The 18,858-nt window shown below is 46.6% G+C and overlaps 1 protein-coding gene across 1 annotated transcript in view; it reads left to right on the top strand.

Moving 5' to 3' along the window:
- The first annotated feature begins 303 nt into the window (after positions 1-303).
- Positions 304-18,858, top strand: part of TOGARAM2 (TOG array regulator of axonemal microtubules 2) — a 33,570-nt gene continuing 15,015 nt past the window's right edge. Inside the window, exons 1-13 of the mRNA XM_075148171.1 lie at positions 304-331; positions 1,316-1,466; positions 2,265-2,476; positions 2,937-3,172; positions 4,748-4,920; positions 6,163-6,209; positions 8,083-8,273; positions 9,216-9,375; positions 10,581-10,745; positions 12,811-12,949; positions 14,578-14,683; positions 17,100-17,335; positions 18,543-18,701. Coding sequence (XP_075004272.1) covers positions 304-331; positions 1,316-1,466; positions 2,265-2,476; positions 2,937-3,172; positions 4,748-4,920; positions 6,163-6,209; positions 8,083-8,273; positions 9,216-9,375; positions 10,581-10,745; positions 12,811-12,949; positions 14,578-14,683; positions 17,100-17,335; positions 18,543-18,701 — 2,003 coding nt within the window. The remainder of the gene's footprint in view (positions 332-1,315; positions 1,467-2,264; positions 2,477-2,936; positions 3,173-4,747; positions 4,921-6,162; positions 6,210-8,082; positions 8,274-9,215; positions 9,376-10,580; positions 10,746-12,810; positions 12,950-14,577; positions 14,684-17,099; positions 17,336-18,542; positions 18,702-18,858) is intronic.

Genomic DNA, 18,858 nt, shown 5'->3' with positions numbered 1-18,858 from the left:
GCAGTCTTCCTCCAGCATTTGGACTTCGTGGCCATGATTTTGACAGAATGTGGAAAATGCATGGCTTGAATATATTTTTATGTTTTTGTACACCACCTGACTTGAGCAGTTTTGTACGCAGGAGCCCCTGTAGGCAGGGCGATGCCAGGGATCGGTGGCTGTCACTTGTACTAGCAGTGTTATTTTTCCATGCAGGTTCCTGATGCTGCAGGGGAACCCACCGGCAGCTGTATCAGGCCCAGCGACCAGCAGCACATCGAGTAGACTCTCAAGAGGGGCGAAGAGCCCATCGTCCCCTCCGCCATGGCAACACAAGATGATTTCACAGCAGGTAAAGGGCTGCAGCAGACTGGCGACTTCTTCAGCCAGGGCTTGTTGCAATCCCATTCCTGCAGCCTTTGCCTGGAGGATGTTCGCCTTCAGCGGCAGTGCCGGTGCCCAGGAATGCTGCTCGGCTCAGGGAGGCAGAGCGTGTACAAAAGCTGCATTCAAAGCGCTGATCACGAGACCCCGGAGATGCCGGCAAGTGCAGCAGCTATTCTACATGCTGTACAAGTGAGAGCCCAGCCTTAGAGGCTGGGTCATGGGGAGGATATTGGCCAGGACAATGGGCAGGGAAACACGCTGTGTATAGTTTTGAATTTTCAGGAACAGCCAAGATCAGAAATTTTTTGAGGCAGGCCATGTTTATGTTGGTTTTGGGTGTGTCTGTGGTAAAGAAAGCAGGGAGTAAACCCCTGTCACAGTGAAGCAGAACAAAGGAGAAAATGTTTGCTTGGACAATTCTCATCCTACAGATACAGTAATCAAATAAGCCCACTGAATGTTGGGGACTTCCAATGCAGAGTGCAAACCTTCTTTTAGTTGTAACACCTGGTGATTAATTGTTTGTGTCCTAGTACTTTGTTGTGAAGAGAAATTAAAAAACCCAACAAAACCCAACCCAAAATTGAGTGGGAATTACAGAAACAAAGGACTTTCAAACTAGCTTTGGAAAGCATCTACTTACTAGACATTGTCAAATTCTAGAGACCATTGTGGGTTGCCTACCCTTTGAAAGGAGAGGAAAGAAATCCTGTAGTGGATGGGCAATTAGCAAAACACATGCACATTTGTAGAACGTTCAGCTGTCAAAGTGCTGGAGTGCAAGTGCCTCACCAAGTGGAATAGTGTGAGGTCCAACAGACCCTTGCAGAGGCCAGGACTGCAGGTCACTGCTGGTGTGTTAGTCTTCTGTGGAGAAGGGGTGTCTGTTTTTTCCTCACCGTATCAAATGCTGTGAATCTGAGTCATTTGTATTGTCCTTATTTTAAAGCTAAGTACCATGCCTCAGTTGCTGTCTACTGTGGGAGCATTCCCAAATTCAAACCCAGATACACAGCTCTGCGAGGTGGGAGCATTGATTCAAACTTGCAGTTTTGTGGCAGCAGCTGGACCGCGGAAGAAGAAGGTGAGGATGGAAAGGGGTTGAATATGCAATGGTGGCATAAAAAAAACCCAACCTGATTTCAGGGAGAAATGGTCTTTGGAGGTCAGTCCTCGTGTGCTGGCTCTGTGTCAGAGTAGGTGGCTGACAGAAAGCTGTAGATGATCCTGCCCTCCTCCAGTGTGGGCATGGCATCACATCTCTCTGTCATTAGTTCATTATGCTTTCTCCTTTATCAACAGTAGCCAAATCACTATTACTGCCAGCCAGGACAGGGGCTGTGGCCCAAAATGGTAATGAGATGTGAGTTTCTATCCTTGCTATCAATGTGTGGTCTTGCCATAGGTAAATTCCCAGTTCTTCCTCTGCTTGCCCATCAGATCTGACCTTAAGGATGGGATGGTGCTGTAGAAACACTGGCAAGGTCTGCCTGCTTGCTGAGATGTCTTTCTGCTTTCCAGAAATACCACTAGCACTATGTGGGTCTTTACTGGTAGTGTTCACAGAAGCCAAGTCCTGAAATGGGAATCTTTTTTCCCTTCTTACCAGTGGGGCCTTCAACGTCTCTCTCCTGGCTTGCTAGCTCAATCTTGTTCAGAAGAATTAAACTGATGCTAGTTTTATGAAAAATAAAAACAAACTGATCTTCTGAATGATTAAAAAAACCTTTAATGCCTCACTCATTAGATGGGTTGATTGTAAAGATGTGAGGTCAACTAACTCACTTGTTCCCTTTTACCCGATCTACAGCTTCTTTTCAGTCCATCTTAACAACCCACATGAAGAAGCAGCCTAGTTTATGGGATGGAGATGGAGTTGAGAAACCTCCATACCCAAGGGCCATCTCTCCCCTGGATGGCTGGGTCAGCAAGGCTAGTGTGCACGACCTCAGCGCTGGGGGTGGAGGTGATCTCTCCCACCTTTCTCACCAAGCCTTGACCCAGGACCCCCGAGAGAGGGAGGTGAGCAGCGCTGCCCCAGAAGCCATTCAGAACAAGGACAAGCTGAAGATGAGGAGGATGTCTGAGGATCTGTTAGCCTCACAGAGAGGTAAGGTGGGAGCCTGCACGCTCTCCTGCGGGAAGAAGGGTCTTTTCCCAGCCTAGAGAGCTAGCGCACGTTCCCAGTGCGCATTCTCCCCTGCATGCGCCCCCCTGCAATAACCTTCCCTGCTCTCAGTCCCCTGCGTAGCCCTCCTGTTGCTGTAGGGGTGTACAGGGAGCAGGGAGAGGAGCAGGAAGGCGTATGTGCAGGTGACATATTCTGGGTAAGCACAGGTCCGTGGGCCTGTTGTCTGACAGGAGCCCAGAGGACCAGGGTGTTCCTCTGGTGGCTCTGTGGAAGTGGGTAAGTTGTCCACTGGCCTGCTTCAAGCGGCTGCCAGCATAAGCATGTTTCCCTGTTCAGTTATTTAGACGTTTCCAAGAAATCTGTCCAATGAAATATGTAGCTTCAGGTGGTTTAAGTTTGCAGTGCTGCTTCTATTATGCTTTGTGTGTCTGCTTTGCAGGTCTGACTGACTGCAGTGACCCTGCGGGGATGACCCTGAAGACAGTAGTTTCCAGGTCAGCTTCCCAGAGGCTCCTGGTAACCTCCAACCCTGTGCCTCCCATCCAGAACAGCCTTCCTTCCTCAGAGCCCAGCAGGATGAGCAACGGAGAGCAGGAGCATGGGGAAGATGGCACAGGCTGTGATGACAGTGATGGGAATAACAAGGAGCTGATGTCGGAGGGAAAAGGATATAAAGTAAGGAAAACAAGCCAAATCACGTGTGATGGATCCTCAGTTTATTTCCTGTAGGCAGAGCTCTGAGATCTTCTTTCCCTGTGGTGCAAGCCCAGGGAAGCAGCTGAGCCAAGGAAGAGCTCAGCTGGACATTGCGCTTCAGGCTGTCTTTGCAATGTGTGTACTGCAGACTTCGTGTCCTCAGCATAAATCAATAGGAGAAGAGGTCTTTAAATAGTTTCTGTGCTCTCTGGTGGCTCCTGCTATGTTTTACGACTGAGAAAACATGTGCAACCAGTCAGAGCAACTAAATGTGTCTAATCTGGTCAAGCATATCCTTCTACAGTTAGTAAAATACACGTATCTGTGAACTATCTGTACGTTGTGGTTACTGTTGCAGACACGCTGATGTCTTGGTGGCTTTTTATATCAGCTCTGTTTGGTTTAGGTGGAAAAAGATGTTTGCTGGAGCAGGCAGTCCTGCAAACTCAACTTTAGGTTGTCTCAGCTTTTGAGTTGTACAGCCATGTCCTTCTGCACAGTTGTCTCTAATAATATTTCTAGAGTTCAGCGGCCCCTGTGCAGCTTCATCCTCTTCCATGGGTCTGCCCAGGGGTAAGTGATGGGAAGTGGCAATTCTGGCCTTGGGGAATGGAGTCCAGACCCCATCCACTCAATTGCCTTTGCAGGAGGGACAGAAGCTGCAGTTGTTTTGGTTTTGCTGTGGTGGGCAGGAGAAGGCAGATGAATAACAGCTTTTGTAAACAGGATTACCAGTAAATAAAGTGTACTTGATTTCAGCCGTGCAGATACAGAGCCAAATGTATCCCTGACATTAACTTTGTTGGTTTTACTGGAGTTTGAACAGGTCCTGATTTGGCTCTTTAGCTATGACAAGAATGATGGGATACTAAGGAAGGGTGTGCATCTGCCCCCATTCCCTCCATCCCCCCTTCCTAGCTGTGGCATGGGGAGCCTCAAGTAGTTTCAGGAGGCAGAGACCTTACACAGAGCAGCAGGATAGGGAGCTCTGCTGAACTTAATACATGACAGTGAACCTGAAATGATGAACTGTGTGGGACCTGGCGAGCAGCGAGCACCCAGAGAGCACATTAGCATCTGGGCTGAAAGGCTGGTGGGGGACTGTAGGAAGGGCAGAAGCAGAAAAAATTATGGGCTTGAGAAAAGCAGGTTTTGTCAGAGTACAAAATGACTGTGGAGACTTGGCTGGAGTTCAGCAATGGCTGGTAGGTGCTTTAGGGCCAATGAGAGGATGGTGATCTAAACCTATTCCTGTACCATCAGAAAGGCTAATAGAGGCAATGGCACCCCAGAACATCCTTATGCCAAGCAGATAGATGCCAGGTGGGAATGCAGCCACTGCCAGAGAGGTGAGCGAGGGGAGGAAGTTGGCAACAGCATGGGACACGGTCTCTCCCTCACCACTTCCCTTTCCATTGCCCATCCTAGACCAAACTGCTCCATCAGTTTGACTTTTCCTGCCAAGTCCTAGCTAAGAGCATGGCTAAACTTCTGGTGGCATCGAAGGGGGAAGGCTGGATGCTCGAGCTGAGCACTGCATTCTACTGTTTCCAGGCTTCCCTGCTGCCCTTGTATTGCAGTGGTGGGGATGGAAAGAAGTCACTGGGAGTGGCTTTGATTCCCCCTATCCCCAAGTCAGCGAGACCATCAGATGGGGATCCTGGCAGTGCTGCAGCGCCTCTTCCAAACTCTCAGCCCCTGGTTTTCCAAGAGGCCCTGGAGATGAGGTAAGCCAAGGTGTCTGTTTCTCCGATATGCCGTTCACCTCGCACTTCTCATCTCGTGAGGTTATTTTCCACAGTCAGCTCTCCAATATATTTATGCAAACTTCTGTGCATTCACCATTTTGCATATCTATGATGATCCAGCACAATGTCAAAACCAGCATCATACACTCTAAGAGCAGGGGTGGTGGGGGGGAGGAGGAGGCAGGACTTACGAGCATCTTAAAAGCAGGTCCGGTGCTCTACTCTGATACTGATTCATTCTGTAATCTTTGTGGTGCCATTTGGGAACTCTATTGCATGGATCTGAATACAGCATCTGGTTTTTGCATGTGATCTTTGGCTGCCAATATCTGTACCTGCAAGAATATGTTAGGGCAATTATTGGCTATTGTAGAGCTGTCTACAAATTCAGATGCTGCTTCTGTAAATGTCAGTCTTAAATTCCCTGTGTCTGGGCCTTCACTGTGAAATGAGAGCCCAGATAAATCTCGGCTTATAGATGTATAATCCTATAGATGTTTAATATTTACATATGGTTTTAAGATCAAAGGGGGCAAGGTGCTAGAGAACAGTTATAGAGCTGTAACTGATGGAAAGATATTTGCTTGGGTATGCGTGTGGAAATCTAGCTGTCAACCTTATCCTAGTTATAACTATAAATAAGGAGTCATAGAAATATAGTTCCAATTTAAAAGCTTCAGCATGGCTTTTAAAGTGCAATCTGAATATACTTACCTACCAGTTGAGTTGGACAAACCTTCTTTCTCCTTGAAAGAGCAGGGAGATGTACTATTATTCTCAGGACACAGCAGTGGTATTACTGTGTGTAACAAGATACTGTCATCAGTTGAAGTCAGCACCAGGCAAAGTTAGGCTTCTACAGCAGTGTAAAGGTAGCTGCCCTTAATACAGCCTTATGACTGGCTTAACATCTCTTGCTGATTCCGAAAGGATGTATCTAACAGTGAGAGCCACTTACCTTCAAAAGGAGACAGCAGAATTGGATAGTTAAGGCCCAAATTGAGGAGTGACTTCTGTGTTTCATCTGGAGCTTGATGAGCTCTCTGTGACTCCAGCAACTGAAAATTTAATGGCAATTAATCAGCTTTGCATATTGTTGGTTTTATGGGTTGCATCTCCTCCATCATCAAAATGACCATGCTAAGAAAGTTTGCCTCCTTTAATGCTATCCCCCTTCTCTTTCTATCTTCTCATATATTCTGTTATCCTCAATTTTTTAAGGCCAAGATCAGGCAGCAGAAGTGAAGAGAAGACCCTTAAATCTCTAGGTAGGTACAGGGCATGACTGCCCTAAAATGAACATAGGAATCCTGACCATGGGTGCCATGGGAGGCACTGTGAAAGTTCGGTCGAAAACCATTCTGTAACTTTTTTCAATTCCTTGATGTGCTCAGATGGCTCCCCCAGAGCCCAGTCACTGGGAGATGTGCTCTGGTGATCCAGTGAAAATGACTCCAGCATGGGGTTATGAATGGCAGGAGCTGGAGGGGTACCTTGGGGCCCCGGAAATGCGCAGCAGGAAAGGAAAACGTTCTTCTACCTCATGCTCATACCTTTTATCTCCCTGCACACTCTCTAATGTCACAAAGATTAGAGAAAAACAAGGCATTTAGCATGAAATGAGAAATGTTCCCACTCCTTCCTCCTACACTTGAAGGAGAAAACCTTCCCTTGGAGCAGTTTCTGAACCGAACCCCTTGAGATCTGAAGCAGACTCATCAGCATTGCCTATTTTTGCACTGGGAGAAATAGTGAAACCTTGTGTGATAGGAAGTCCTTGTGAATTTTCCATTTACAGAGAAAGAGACTTAAAAAAAGATCCAGCCTGTGCAGGATCTGAGCTTTCTGTCCTCTTAAAGCACAAGCCTGAATTAAATGCTGAGTAATGAACTGAGGTTCCCTTTTTGCAACTCATTTACCTCAAACCACATACTCTAGGTTTATGATTACAAATCTCTTCCCCTACTCTATCTGCATGTGTCAATATTGCAAACTGAGGCTGGGGTAGGAGATGCCTACTGGCTTCTCTTCCCTCCCTGCCTTGCATTATCACTAGTAATAAGAGTTCCACAAGACAAAATGCAGTGTCTGGTGCATCTGTGTCAGAAAATACTTTTAAGCTGAAAACCTCAATGACACCGTTGCCGTCCCTTTGCCATCTGTGGGTTTGTAGCGATAGGAGAGATGAGAATTTAACAAATAATTTTGCTGATGCAGAAAAAGGGATAAGATCCACTGGTCCCTCAGCTCAGCATTAGTTCTGCCAAATAATGGGCATGCCCCATAGGAATGATTCCTTTATTGCTGATATGCGGCTAGGGTGCTGAATGCAAGTAGGGAGAAGTATTGCTGAGTAAGTAAGGTGACATTTTTGCTGGATACATTCTGACTAGAAATGAGTTATATCGTTAAACCATCTCTCTCTCTCTCTTTTGTTATTGACTTGACCATTCCGCAGGGGAAAAAATCCTGATTTAAGAAAATTATTCCTTTTTTACTGCTTGGCTATCACATGATTTTATCAACTCTGAAGCCATGTAAGGAATGACTAGTTCTCTGAGTTTTAACAACTCTGTTGGAGAGTATTTCAGAATGAGCTGCACTATGCTATTCCCATTAAGAAAATCAGCCTTTAATCAGGCTGCCCAGAGAGTTGGCTGATCTGCTACAATTTAGAATGAAACTCCTTGGGGAAAATGAATTCTCTAGCTTCAGGAACACAATTCTGTTTTTGGTAACACTCTAACAATCCTAAGCTTTTCTTTAAATGCCCTCTAAAATATTCCAGCAAAGAGGAGGAAATGTTGATTCTTACCTCTACAAAGGCATATAGCTATTAAAAACCAGGAGTTCTTTTAGTAACTGGGAAGAAGACAATGTTTACTAAAATCAAAATGGATAGGAACAGATAAGAATCTTCTTGACAAGGGCAATCTCTTTCTCTCTGCTTTTCTCTGTCAAACACAGCTGCTCACCAGAAGCCAAGGGCTGAGGCCTTTATCATGCAGTAGGTTTAAGTCTGATGGCCAACAGAGTAATGTCATCTCTGCTGCCACTGCAATATGGCAGTACCCCATCTGTCTGGAGAGGTGATATGTTCCTTGCTGTTCTCATACACAATCTATATCCATGTCTTGTCAGAGCTCCGGACTCTGGAACCTGTCTTGCCTGTTCTCCAGCATAGTGTTGGTGGTGGTGTGAAATCTGCTGGACATTTATGTGAACCTGTGCCCCGGTTAACGGGCCTCCCACTCAGCCAGGCCAAAGAGATGGATCATCTTGGGAGCCCTTGCCTTCTGAGTGATGACGACTCGAAGGACAGCAATGGAAGGGTAAGGGCTAAGGAAAGGGGTGAGCAGACTTCCTTTTCAGTGACTGTTCAGTGCTTAGCACAAAATGTCACTGAAAATCATAATCTTCCTCTCTTGGGGAGCGGATTCTCTTGGGAATACATTTGACAGCTATAGAGCAATTGCTTGAGTATTTTCACTGGTGCAGAAGTCATTGCTTGGGAGATGGTGCTGAGGTTACACAGGAAGCATTCTTTATGTATGAAAGCCAATTTAGAGCAGATCTGAATGGCAGAGCAAGTTACATATCAGTGAACATGTGCAAAGTGCACGCTCGGAAGCACAGAAGCAAAGATTGTAATGTTGAGTGTAAGCAAGGCTGCAAAATAATATGGGAGAGCTTGCTTTTCCTTGGTTACCTTTCTTGTTATGTCTCACAGCCCTCTCATTCTCAATTTTTCTATTCATTAAGACCAATGTTTCTCAAACTTCTTTTCACATGAGTCCTTTTGTGGACTCGTGTTCTTGGAGAGCAGCTGAGTCCTTCAGAAGCAAGGAAGTGAGAAGCAGCTCCAATTACTGGCTGCAAGTGTTAAGAAACAGCAAATTACCTCTCATTGCTGGTTATTGCAGATGGTTTTTATTCCCCTGCCCTGGTCTGTAGGAACTGAACTGCCTGATCACTGGTAACGTGAGCTCTTCATATGTCTTGGAGCACTCGTATGACTCTCTTGGTTCAAGCAGGGCTTCCTGACATAGATTGAGAAACTGTATCTTGGACCAGCGAAAGGTTATGGCAATGAAGTGTTATACATCACTGAGTGTAATTGTATGCCAAGGTTAGGAAAGGAGGAATTCTTCTGAAACTATTGGAATGTATATAGAGCTGCATTAAAGACGATGACACTCTACCACTGTGTTCCTGATGAGGAATGGTTTGTGTATCTCTCTTTATGCTCCATGATGTGTTTCCATTGCAACTAGATCCATGTTACCTTATCCAAGTCAGCTCAGAAGAAAATACACCAAAAGCGAATGAGAGAGATGGAGCTTTTGCGGAGAGAGAGAGAGAAAGAGAGAGAAAACGAAAAGTCCTTGCAGCTCCCTACACAGAGTGTTGACCCTGGGGATGCAGCTGAAGAAAGTAAGTGGTTGCTATAGTTGTTATAGGGCCTTTTTGTTCACTTGCTTGCTATTTGCAAATGTTTATGACATCAAACTGGAAGGCTGTTACACTTGCATCTGAGTGGAAGTTCAAATAGGAATTATTTCTGCTTTCCAAAGAAAAATACAGGGGCATGAAGTGTCTTGCCTGTGGCCCACACTGAGTCAGTCACAGAATATCACCTTTCCTCCTTCTCCTATAAAGTCTTTCAGACTAGATAATCCTGTCTTGCAAACTACACCGGGGCTTCTGACTCTCTAATTGAGAGTAGCTCCAGGGAAGGTGAATGGGTGAGTCCAAAAGAATGCTTTTCAACCAAGGTGCAACCTGGAAGAAACAAAATTAAACTATTTCTAATTAAAACACAAAAGGTCTTGCTCACATGATAGGACAGATTATCCTGCTCTCACCACTCCCCGCTGAGGAGCTCGCATTGCAGAGCCATGTTGGAGCCCTTAGCCAGTGCTTATGTTTTACCCACATGAGCAAGCAGCATTACTGACTTAATTGCAGCTGACGGGCTCCGATTGTACTGCTGCACGCGCTACTATGAGTGCAGCGGCAGGGAACTTAAAGAGTCAGCACCCAGCCCAAGGGCTTCGGACAAGATTATCTGCTCTTTTTCTTGCTATTATTTTGTGAAGTACCAGTGAGGAGTGCTGAGGTGGGAGCCCCAGAAATGTAACTTCCCTATCCAGCCTCTGAAACAGGAAAGCAAAAGAAAAGCAGTACTGAGTTTTCCTCATTTCTTAGGGAAAGCATCCCTGCATTTGGTTTTAAACTAAAAGAGGGTGGATTTAGACTAGATATAAGGAAGAAATTTTTTACGATGAGGGTGGTGAAATGCTGGAACAGGTTGCCCAGAGAAGTTGTCAATGCCCCATCATTGGAGGTGTTCAAAGTCAGGTTGGATGGGACTCTGAGCAACCTGGTCTAGTGGAAGGTGTCCCTGCCCATGGCAGGGGGGTCGGACTAGATGACCTTTAAAGGTCCCTTCCAACCCAAACTATTCTATGGTTCTGTGATCACTGTCCCATGTTAGTTATGTGCAACTGTTATGCTTGGAGTTGTTTGGGACAACAAAGGGATGTTACCCAGCTCCAGTAAGATTTCTAGCCCTTTCCAAGCCCATAGAGACCCTGTCCAGCACTCTCCACTTACAAGGTCCTTTTCGGTCTTTGCAGGCTTTGGCCCACCACCTGTCAATGGGACAGTTTCCATTTTCCCCAGCACGAGCAATGCATGCAGAGAGAGTGCTGGTACTGCCTTGAGGAAGCGGGTCAACAGGCCCTCGCTGCCCAGCATCCCCGTCGTCAGCCAGGGTGGCAGCTTCCTGCGCAACTCCTCAGGTGAGCCCGCTCTGCTGCAGCCCCCACACCAGCTCTTTCCTTGCACAAGGAGCACAAACTGCCTCATTCCTCCACCACAGGTAGGATCTTGGGTCCCAAGACTGTCCTGAGGATTGAGAGCAAACCTGCTTTGGATCCACTCCAGCTTGGTAGTACTGGAGCAGTTGGTGCTTACAGATCCATTGGAAGCTTGAGCGGAATAAAGTAGTGGTAAAGCCTTGAGCTTTAGCTTTTGCCTGTACTGATAGGCGCAAATATAACACTGGTGCCAGGAGGCAGCTGTAACTGAGCTCCGGTGCAGTCTGGCAGGGTGTGCTCACTGTGCACACATGTGTACCACCATGATCAATTAGCCGCTCACTGTCTTGGCCCGCTGCCTATGCTGCTGTCTGGCTCTCCAGCCAACTTTTCTACTATGGCAGCAAGGGTTGTCTCTGCATGGAAATTAGTGACTTGGTACAATCATGCACCTAGAAGTGCTTAACAGCTTCTAGCCTCTCTCATCCCACTGCCTGCAGTGCAAACTGGGAACAAGCAGTGCCTCTTTTGTCACCCCACCCAAATATGGTGGCCACATGTAGCAGATGGCATACAGGAGAGGCTGCCTGGTGCTCCCAGGCTGTTTGCTACCTGCAATAAATATACAGCAGATAGTGAGTCCATAGTGATTCTCGTTTCTCCTTTCTGGGTAGCCTACCTCGTGTTATGATCCTAAGTAGCGCGAGTTAAGAAAAAGAGAGCTAGGAATGATGCTTTGAATGGTCTTTTCTAGTGATGCTGCTCCGATTTTCAAAATTGACCATTCGTATTGAATATAGAAGTATATATGTACATACTCGTGCAGTGACATCACTGATGTCAGTGACAGTGCTATCGCTGACATCCAAATTAGTCCCCATCTGAATATTTTTGATTTTACAGTTCCTCCATCCTCCATACTTCGTAGATCATGAAAGGTAGCATAAAAACCCTACAGACTCCATAGCAGTTCATCTAGATTCTGTGCAATATTTACAGTCAATACTTTTAGACAGCTCAGATGTTTTCATCTACACTTTAGAAAATGAGCTTTTGAGTGCAAGACATGAAATTTTTGACCTGCAGTGCTTTTCATGACAAATAGGTTTCATAACAAATGCATTTGTCATCTGAATTTTCTTATACCTTGTATATTTATCATCAAGAAAGTGTGTTGCCAACAATTTGCATCTATATTTACATATTTTTATTCTCAGTTCACATTTGGAAGGTTTTTTTGTCACAACTATCTAGACTAGAAATTGCATTTTTCCACAAGAGAAAGCTTAGGCATTGCACAGTCCGCAAACAAGTATATTTGATGACAAATAAATTTCACCTCAGCATCTTCGAAATACAGCCAGTGGGTACCTCTGAAATAGTAAATATTCATAACGCTTGGAAAATAGCAAAATCCATAAACTACTACTTTCCCAAGAGTATGCTAAAATGTATGTGCACTCAGCTGCCTGCTGTCTAGAATATTTGAAGTAAATGGAAACAGAGGCACTGGCAGTTTTAGAGGGTCAGGTATCACTGTTCCCTGGTGGTTGCTCCTTGGGTATTTGCCCGAGCCCAGCAGGACTCGGTTGTTCAGGGTTGGTGCTCACGGGGGGCAGCTGGAGGTGTTTCCTTGGATAGTTACAGGGTGCCTCTGTCCCCAGTGCTCCACGTAACAGGGAGGTGATACAGGGAGGTATGTGCACATCTCAGGAGCTTACTCCTGGGGTAGCAAGTCCTGCCAGTGAGTGTGAGCTCTGCAGCACTATGAATCGGCAAGCTGGCTATGGTACCTACATGGACATGGGAGCTGGCTCTGTGTGTGCAATTTTCAGGTTTACACAAGGAGCTGGTGCCCAGCTGGGGATGACTGGGAGACGGTTGGGTGCTGGGGAAAGCAATGAACCAGACAGCAGGGAAGTCTCCGAAGCAATGCCAGTTTGCACCCATATGTAATCTTGGCTGGGAGACTGGGTTGCAGCCTGCTTGGTGGTGGGGTGCCTTGCCCCGGGGTATGTGATGCTGGTGTCTGACCCTCTCCTTACAGCGAACTCGCTGCCGGCCATTGCTCTGGACTTCCTGGAGTGGGGAGAGGAGCCAGACTGGGGGGACTGGGAAGCCAGACCCTTCCCTCACCCACAGCAGGGGCTGCTCAACGCGCTCACGTGGCTCAGCAGCGACGACTGGTAAGCCCCCTCTTCATTCTTTCTCCCCCTCAGTGTAAAGGTAAGTTAGAAGACAGCCCAGATGTCCAAAGGGAACTAGTGAAACCAATCCAAAGCAGTCACAGTATAAAGATGTGAGAGCAGCCTTTTATTTGCCTTGGTCCGTAGCAGTGCTACAGCTGCAGCAGGTCCGTGCTGTTTCCTAGCTTTGCCTGCTCCATGTAGCTGCAAATGAAATCCTCAAGGAAGAGAGAAAGTTGTGGAACAGGATGATTTGCTGGCTGAAGCCAGAAGCAGGACGGAAGTGGTCTTGAGTTTAGATATTTGGGGGCCTGAGGTCACTGGCCCAGGTGGGACTGAGTAAGGATTTATCTCTGGTCCCGCTGCAGGCAGCAGCAGCAGGAGACAGGGCCTCCCTGTGACCTCCTGCACGTGAGTCCCAGCAGCGCCTATGGGGAGTTCCTATTTCTGAGAAACAGACTGAGACGTGGTGCAGAGTTGCTCAGCCTGTCATTTCTCCTGAGGGCTCATGGCAGAAGACAAGGAAAAAGAAAAAATCTTTTAGGAATCCTGCACTTTTATACTTAAGCTTTTTCTTCCTCACTGCTTAATATGGGCCAAAGATGTTTTGTTGATAATTGCAGTGTGTCCTGAAATTAGACACAGACAGGAGGAGACTCTACAAATTTCAGGTGATACTGGTTGTCTTTTTGATTTCTGGGTCAGCATACACTCACTAGGGCTCCGTTCACACTGGGATAACCATGAAAAATCTTCTGTGATGCTTCTCCTTGTGGGATCGCTTTGTTTTGCCCCTCTCCCCTTTCTCTTCCCTGTTCCTGTTTGGTGCCCTGTGAGGTGCAGAGAGCTGCTGCAGGTGGAGGGGTCCAGGTTACACTCAGGGACCCCAGTGAGGATGGGTCCCCAGTCCTGCCCGGCAGCCCTGGTGAACCAGGGACTGCATCATATGCCTTCATGTAGGTGAGGTCCTTCACAAAAAAAGTGCTGAAAGAGGCAGGTTTTTACTACTTTTAAATAACACGTCGCTGTTGTGGGTGTTATTTTAAGTAGTGATTTTCTGGAAAATCCAGGATTTCGGCTCTTCTTGCCCAGGTGTGGAATCTTTCAGGGCACACTGCTTTGCTTTTTTTTTTTTGGGGGGGGGGGGAGGGGGAGGGACAAAACTACATTGCAGAGTGCAAACTCTATGGAGTGGCAGTGCAGATTCTCACTCCCGAACTGCCCTCTAGGGATGGCGAAGAGGGAAAATGCCCCAGCAACGGCCAGGCGGGACTGTATCCCAGGGACAGGATCCAGGGAGGGTGCAAGAAATGGAAACATGGCACAGCTCCCAGCTTCTAGGAAGCAGCAACATAGGGACTTCGTGTGCCAGGGATTTCAGAAAGGCTGTCTTGTTTAATGGCCACAAATTAACCCATCCACTCTGAAACCATCTATTTGCCTTTCGGATTTATGTACACTTTTGACCGCCACAGCATCCTGTGGCAACGAGTTCCATGGTTTAATTAAGTGCTGTATGAGAAGCACCTGCCTTTGTTTGTTTGAGCCGACACCCTGATAATTTCAGAGGGTGCTGCCTAGTTCTTGGGTGGTGAGAAAAATCAATCTTTCTGATAATTGCCTTTCAGGCAGCAGAAGGCAAAGGGACTCTTCAGTGTCAGACGCCTGGCTCTCTGCCACTCAGAAGTCCTTCTCTGTAGACTTCATGATGTTTCCTTGGCAGTTACCAAAGAGGTAAGAAGATTGTATTTAATTGTGTCCCATGTACCTTGTACATGGGGCGTAGAGTAGATATGTGCTTGTTCATTTACATGTGTGCTCAGTGTCTGTTTTCATTACTATTTTTAGACCTCATTTTTCTAATAGGTATGTCACCTATCTATATGATCTGTCTGTACATAGAGCTATATTTACTGGTATGTAGGGCATCTGTCTCTCTCCTCTTTGAGCTAGGTGTCATTATAATGCAATATACAAATGCAGAAACTGAGACACTAATCAGGTGATTTGACACAGCCCAAATCTCTGCCCAAGCTGTAATTAAACACTGCAGCTTTTGCCTCCCAGGTTCCTCCCACTTCCTCCTCCTCCTCAGCATCCTGGGGGATTGATTGCAGGTATTTATTTTCTAGTGTTTCCTGATGATGTCTTCTCCTTCTTCCTTTCTGCGTGCTTTTTGGTAATTTGCCCTTTCCATTGATCTGTTGCCTCCGTGTACCAGTGGAATTTTGCACTGCAGCCACTGGGTGCTTGGAGCGGCCTGGCTGTGGGGTTTGCAGGGCAGTTGCGCACAGCTTCACTATCTTATCTCTCAGTTAACAGCGAGGTCTCAGCCTAAGCTCCTTAATAACATCTGTGGCTCTATTTCCAAGTTGGTGCTTGTCTGTGGCCTGAATAAACTGCCTTGTACTCTTACTACATGATTGCCAAATATATTAAACTTCCCTTTGCTTGCAGAAGACAGTAGGACTTAGCTCATTTCCATGAAAATGAGTCCTTCTATCCAATATTTAATGACGTTGGAGGCTTGAATGCCCCTTGTGTTGTTGGACTCTTCAAACCTTTCTGTTTAGATATGCAGGACTCAAATTCTTCCACTCTCAGATCAGGGTTAGGAGAAGAAGCCCTTTCAGCTTAGCTCATCTGATTTTTATATCACTTTTATATTTCTGAGAAAATTTTCTCCTCTCTGTTCTACACACTCAGTGCAGAGACATCTTTCAGCTTTCATTTCAACCCAGTCCCAGATTTTGTTTTCACAAGCATTTCTAGCACTTATGTTGTTCATTTTTATTAACAGGCACAACTAAGTCTGGCAGAAAGAACCACTGGTCTGTCATTCAAAGTATCTTTCAAATGAAGCACATGACTCTCAGAGGCTTCTTCCTTACCCTTGTGGGAGAGCCTTTTGGAAGCAGAGATCACTCCAAAACAGCACTGAATGCTGTAAAACCCCACTGATCGCAGCTGTAATTGCATGTGATCTCCAGGATCCTTGAGTGCCTGGAGTCCAACAGCCAGGGTTCTCCTGAGTAGACGGAGCCGCAAATGGACTCACGTCCCTGCTGTGAATTAGTCTGTAGACTTGAGCCCGTATTTTCTTTTTCCTGGTTGAGTGCTCAAACTGCCAGTGCTGCATTTTTGGACAGGAGGAAAGTACTACTTTTCCGCTATCTTGTCTTTATGAATTGTGCCTTTATAGTTTAAAAACAGCCCTTGCTTTAATTTTTGTTTGTTTGTTTTCAATAAAAGGGCTTAAAATCAAAGCAATGCACATTATGGGCTAAGTAGCACATTTTGTTCTAGGTGAAACAATATTTTTTAGGCCTGCAGTCTCGTTAAAGTTGTATTGTATAAGCGGGCCTGAAGGCAGAGAAGAAGTTGGTATCAGAGTAAGTGTGTTTCTGTGCTTGTGGTCTTCTGCTTTTACCGTACTCTTATGTTCTACCTGGACACAGCGAGAAGCCTTGGTGTTTCCTGTGACTTTGTTGTGGTTTAACCCCAGCCGGCAACTAAGCACCACACAGTCACTCACTCGTTCGCCCCCAGTGTGGGATGGGGGAGAGAATCAGAAGAGTAAAAGTGAGAAAACTCGTGGGTTGAGATAAAGACAGTTTAATAGGTAAAGCGAAAGCCACACACGCAAGCAAAGCAAAACAAGGAATTCATTCACTACTTCCCATCGTCAGGCAGGTGTTCAGCCATCTTCAGGAAAGCAGGGCTCCATCACGCGTAACGGTTACTTGGGAAGACAAACGCCATCACTCCGAATGTCGCCCGCTTCCTTCTTCTTCCCCCAGCTTTATATGCTGAGCATGACGTCATATGGTATGGAATACCCCTTTGGTCAGTTGGGGTCAGCTGTCCCAGACGTGTCCCCTCCCACCTTCTTGTGCACCCCCAGCCTGCTCGCTGGTGGGGTGGGGTGAGAAGCAGAAAAGGCCTTGGCTCTGTGTAAGCACTGCTCAGCAGTAACGAAAACATCCCTGTGTTATCAACACTGTTTCCAGCACAATTCCAAAACATAGCCCCATGCCAGCTACTATGAAGAAAATTAACCCTACCCCAGCCAAAACCAGCACAGGGTTGTCTAGGGGAACTGATTTTCTTTACAAGGTGATTCTTACGTTTCCCCTCCTGACTTCCCCAGGTGAGCAACCTCCGCTCGAAGGTGTCTCGCTTTGCAATCAGCACTCTTGAAGAGCTCTTCAGGACCATGAAGAAGCACATGGACCAAGAGGTGGATGAGGTTGCTCGGGTCTTGCTCCAGAAGATGGGGGACTCCAGCGAGTTCATTCAGAAAGCAGCCAATCGATCCCTGGGGATCATGGTGGGGAGCGTGACTCCTGCACGAGCAATGACCGCTCTCATGGCTAGTGGAGTCCAGTATGTTGTTCTTCTCTTAGTGATATCCTTCACCTTAAATTGTGTGGGTAGGAGGAAGGGACGGGAGGCAGAAGGGGAATGATGGGAGGGAAGGGTCCTTTCTCCTGCATCTTCTGTGAACTTGGTGATTAGATTCTCTGATCAACCTCGCTCCCTTCCTCTTGTCATCTACTTCTGCCCTACCTCAGCCTATTCGTTCTCACAGTCTGTCAATGCTGCCTAGACATGGTCAATGATGGGGAAGCGAAAGTCCCTGCAAAGGGTGGTGATACAGCCTTGTGGCTTTGCGGGAAGAGGGACAATGGCAATTCCAGCAGTGAGCACACTTTGATATTTCACAACGCTAACCACTGAAGCGCTGGGAAAAACCATGCATCATCATTATGCCATTAACTTGAGAAATAAGGAGGCTAATTGCTGGGACATAGAGCACGTGGGGGAGAACCCGCTGGGTGCAGCACAGCCTGCACAGCAGGCGCAGCTCCTGCTGAGAGTAGTCTGTCTGACTGTCGTGTCCTTAGAGCTCCACTTTCTATTCAAATTGATGCTGCATGTTAGCCTTGAGATGGTGAGTCACTTTACAGGCGCCTTCACAGGCCAACTCCCATGGGATAGCTGAAGCAAATGCTGCCTTAAAATATTAGTGCTGTGCCTGATAGTTTCAAATAGGCACCCTCTAGAAAGGACAACCTGGCTAAAATGACTGCTACCCTTTCCTCAGCTTTTGAAAAGGGTGAAACATTCAAACATACCTCTTGCCAAGCCTCAAAGAACAAACTGGCTGCATAGCTGGATATTCTGCAGCTTCATGCCCCACATTTTTTTTTTAAGGGTGTGCAGATTTGGAGATAAATGGGTAGAATAAGCCTCACTCCTGCTTCAGCTCTGTCTGTGTAGTGGGAGCCCTCTGACGAGTCAGCATGAATTGTCTTTCATTTCCCTCTTTCTCAGACTTAATTTCAGGAAAGAAATTGAGTATCAGATAGTCCAGGGAGATTGAATTCCTTCCCCCTTCCTAGCAGGTAGTCCCTCTGTACAGTGCCAACTTTGTGTTTATCTGAGGACAGAATCTTCTACGGGTGACTAAAATTGCAGTGAGAACACATGCCTCCATCTCCCAGCAATGACAGGGAGTATGCTATGACCGAGACCTGTGCTTCTGGCCTTCCTTGTCCCTCTGCCCCAGTGTTTGTTCTCTTGTTTCCAGGCACCGCAACGTCCTGGTGCGGAAATGTGCGGCCGAACACCTACTGACTGCGATGGAACAAATTGGAGCCGAGAAGCTCCTGTCGGGCACGCGTGACAGTACTGAGCTGCTGGTGCGCACGCTGGTGAAGCTTGCTCAGGACAGTCATCAGGAGACAAGGTGATGATCTTCATTTCACTTCCTAAAATATGAAAACTGTTTGATGTCTGGCTATAAATGATAAAGCCATAAAAGAACAGAAGGTAAAGTAAATATTAAGAAAGTTACTTCACAGTGTGGAAAATCTTGTCTGGGGAAATGACTGTGCTGGGTAACA

The sequence above is a fragment of the Calonectris borealis genome, chromosome 3 (assembly GCF_964195595.1).
Source record: "Calonectris borealis chromosome 3, bCalBor7.hap1.2, whole genome shotgun sequence".
Taxonomy (NCBI): domain Eukaryota; kingdom Metazoa; phylum Chordata; class Aves; order Procellariiformes; family Procellariidae; genus Calonectris; species Calonectris borealis.
The sequence above is the reverse complement of the archived record's forward strand: the minus strand, read 5'-3'. Positions and strand labels throughout refer to the sequence as shown.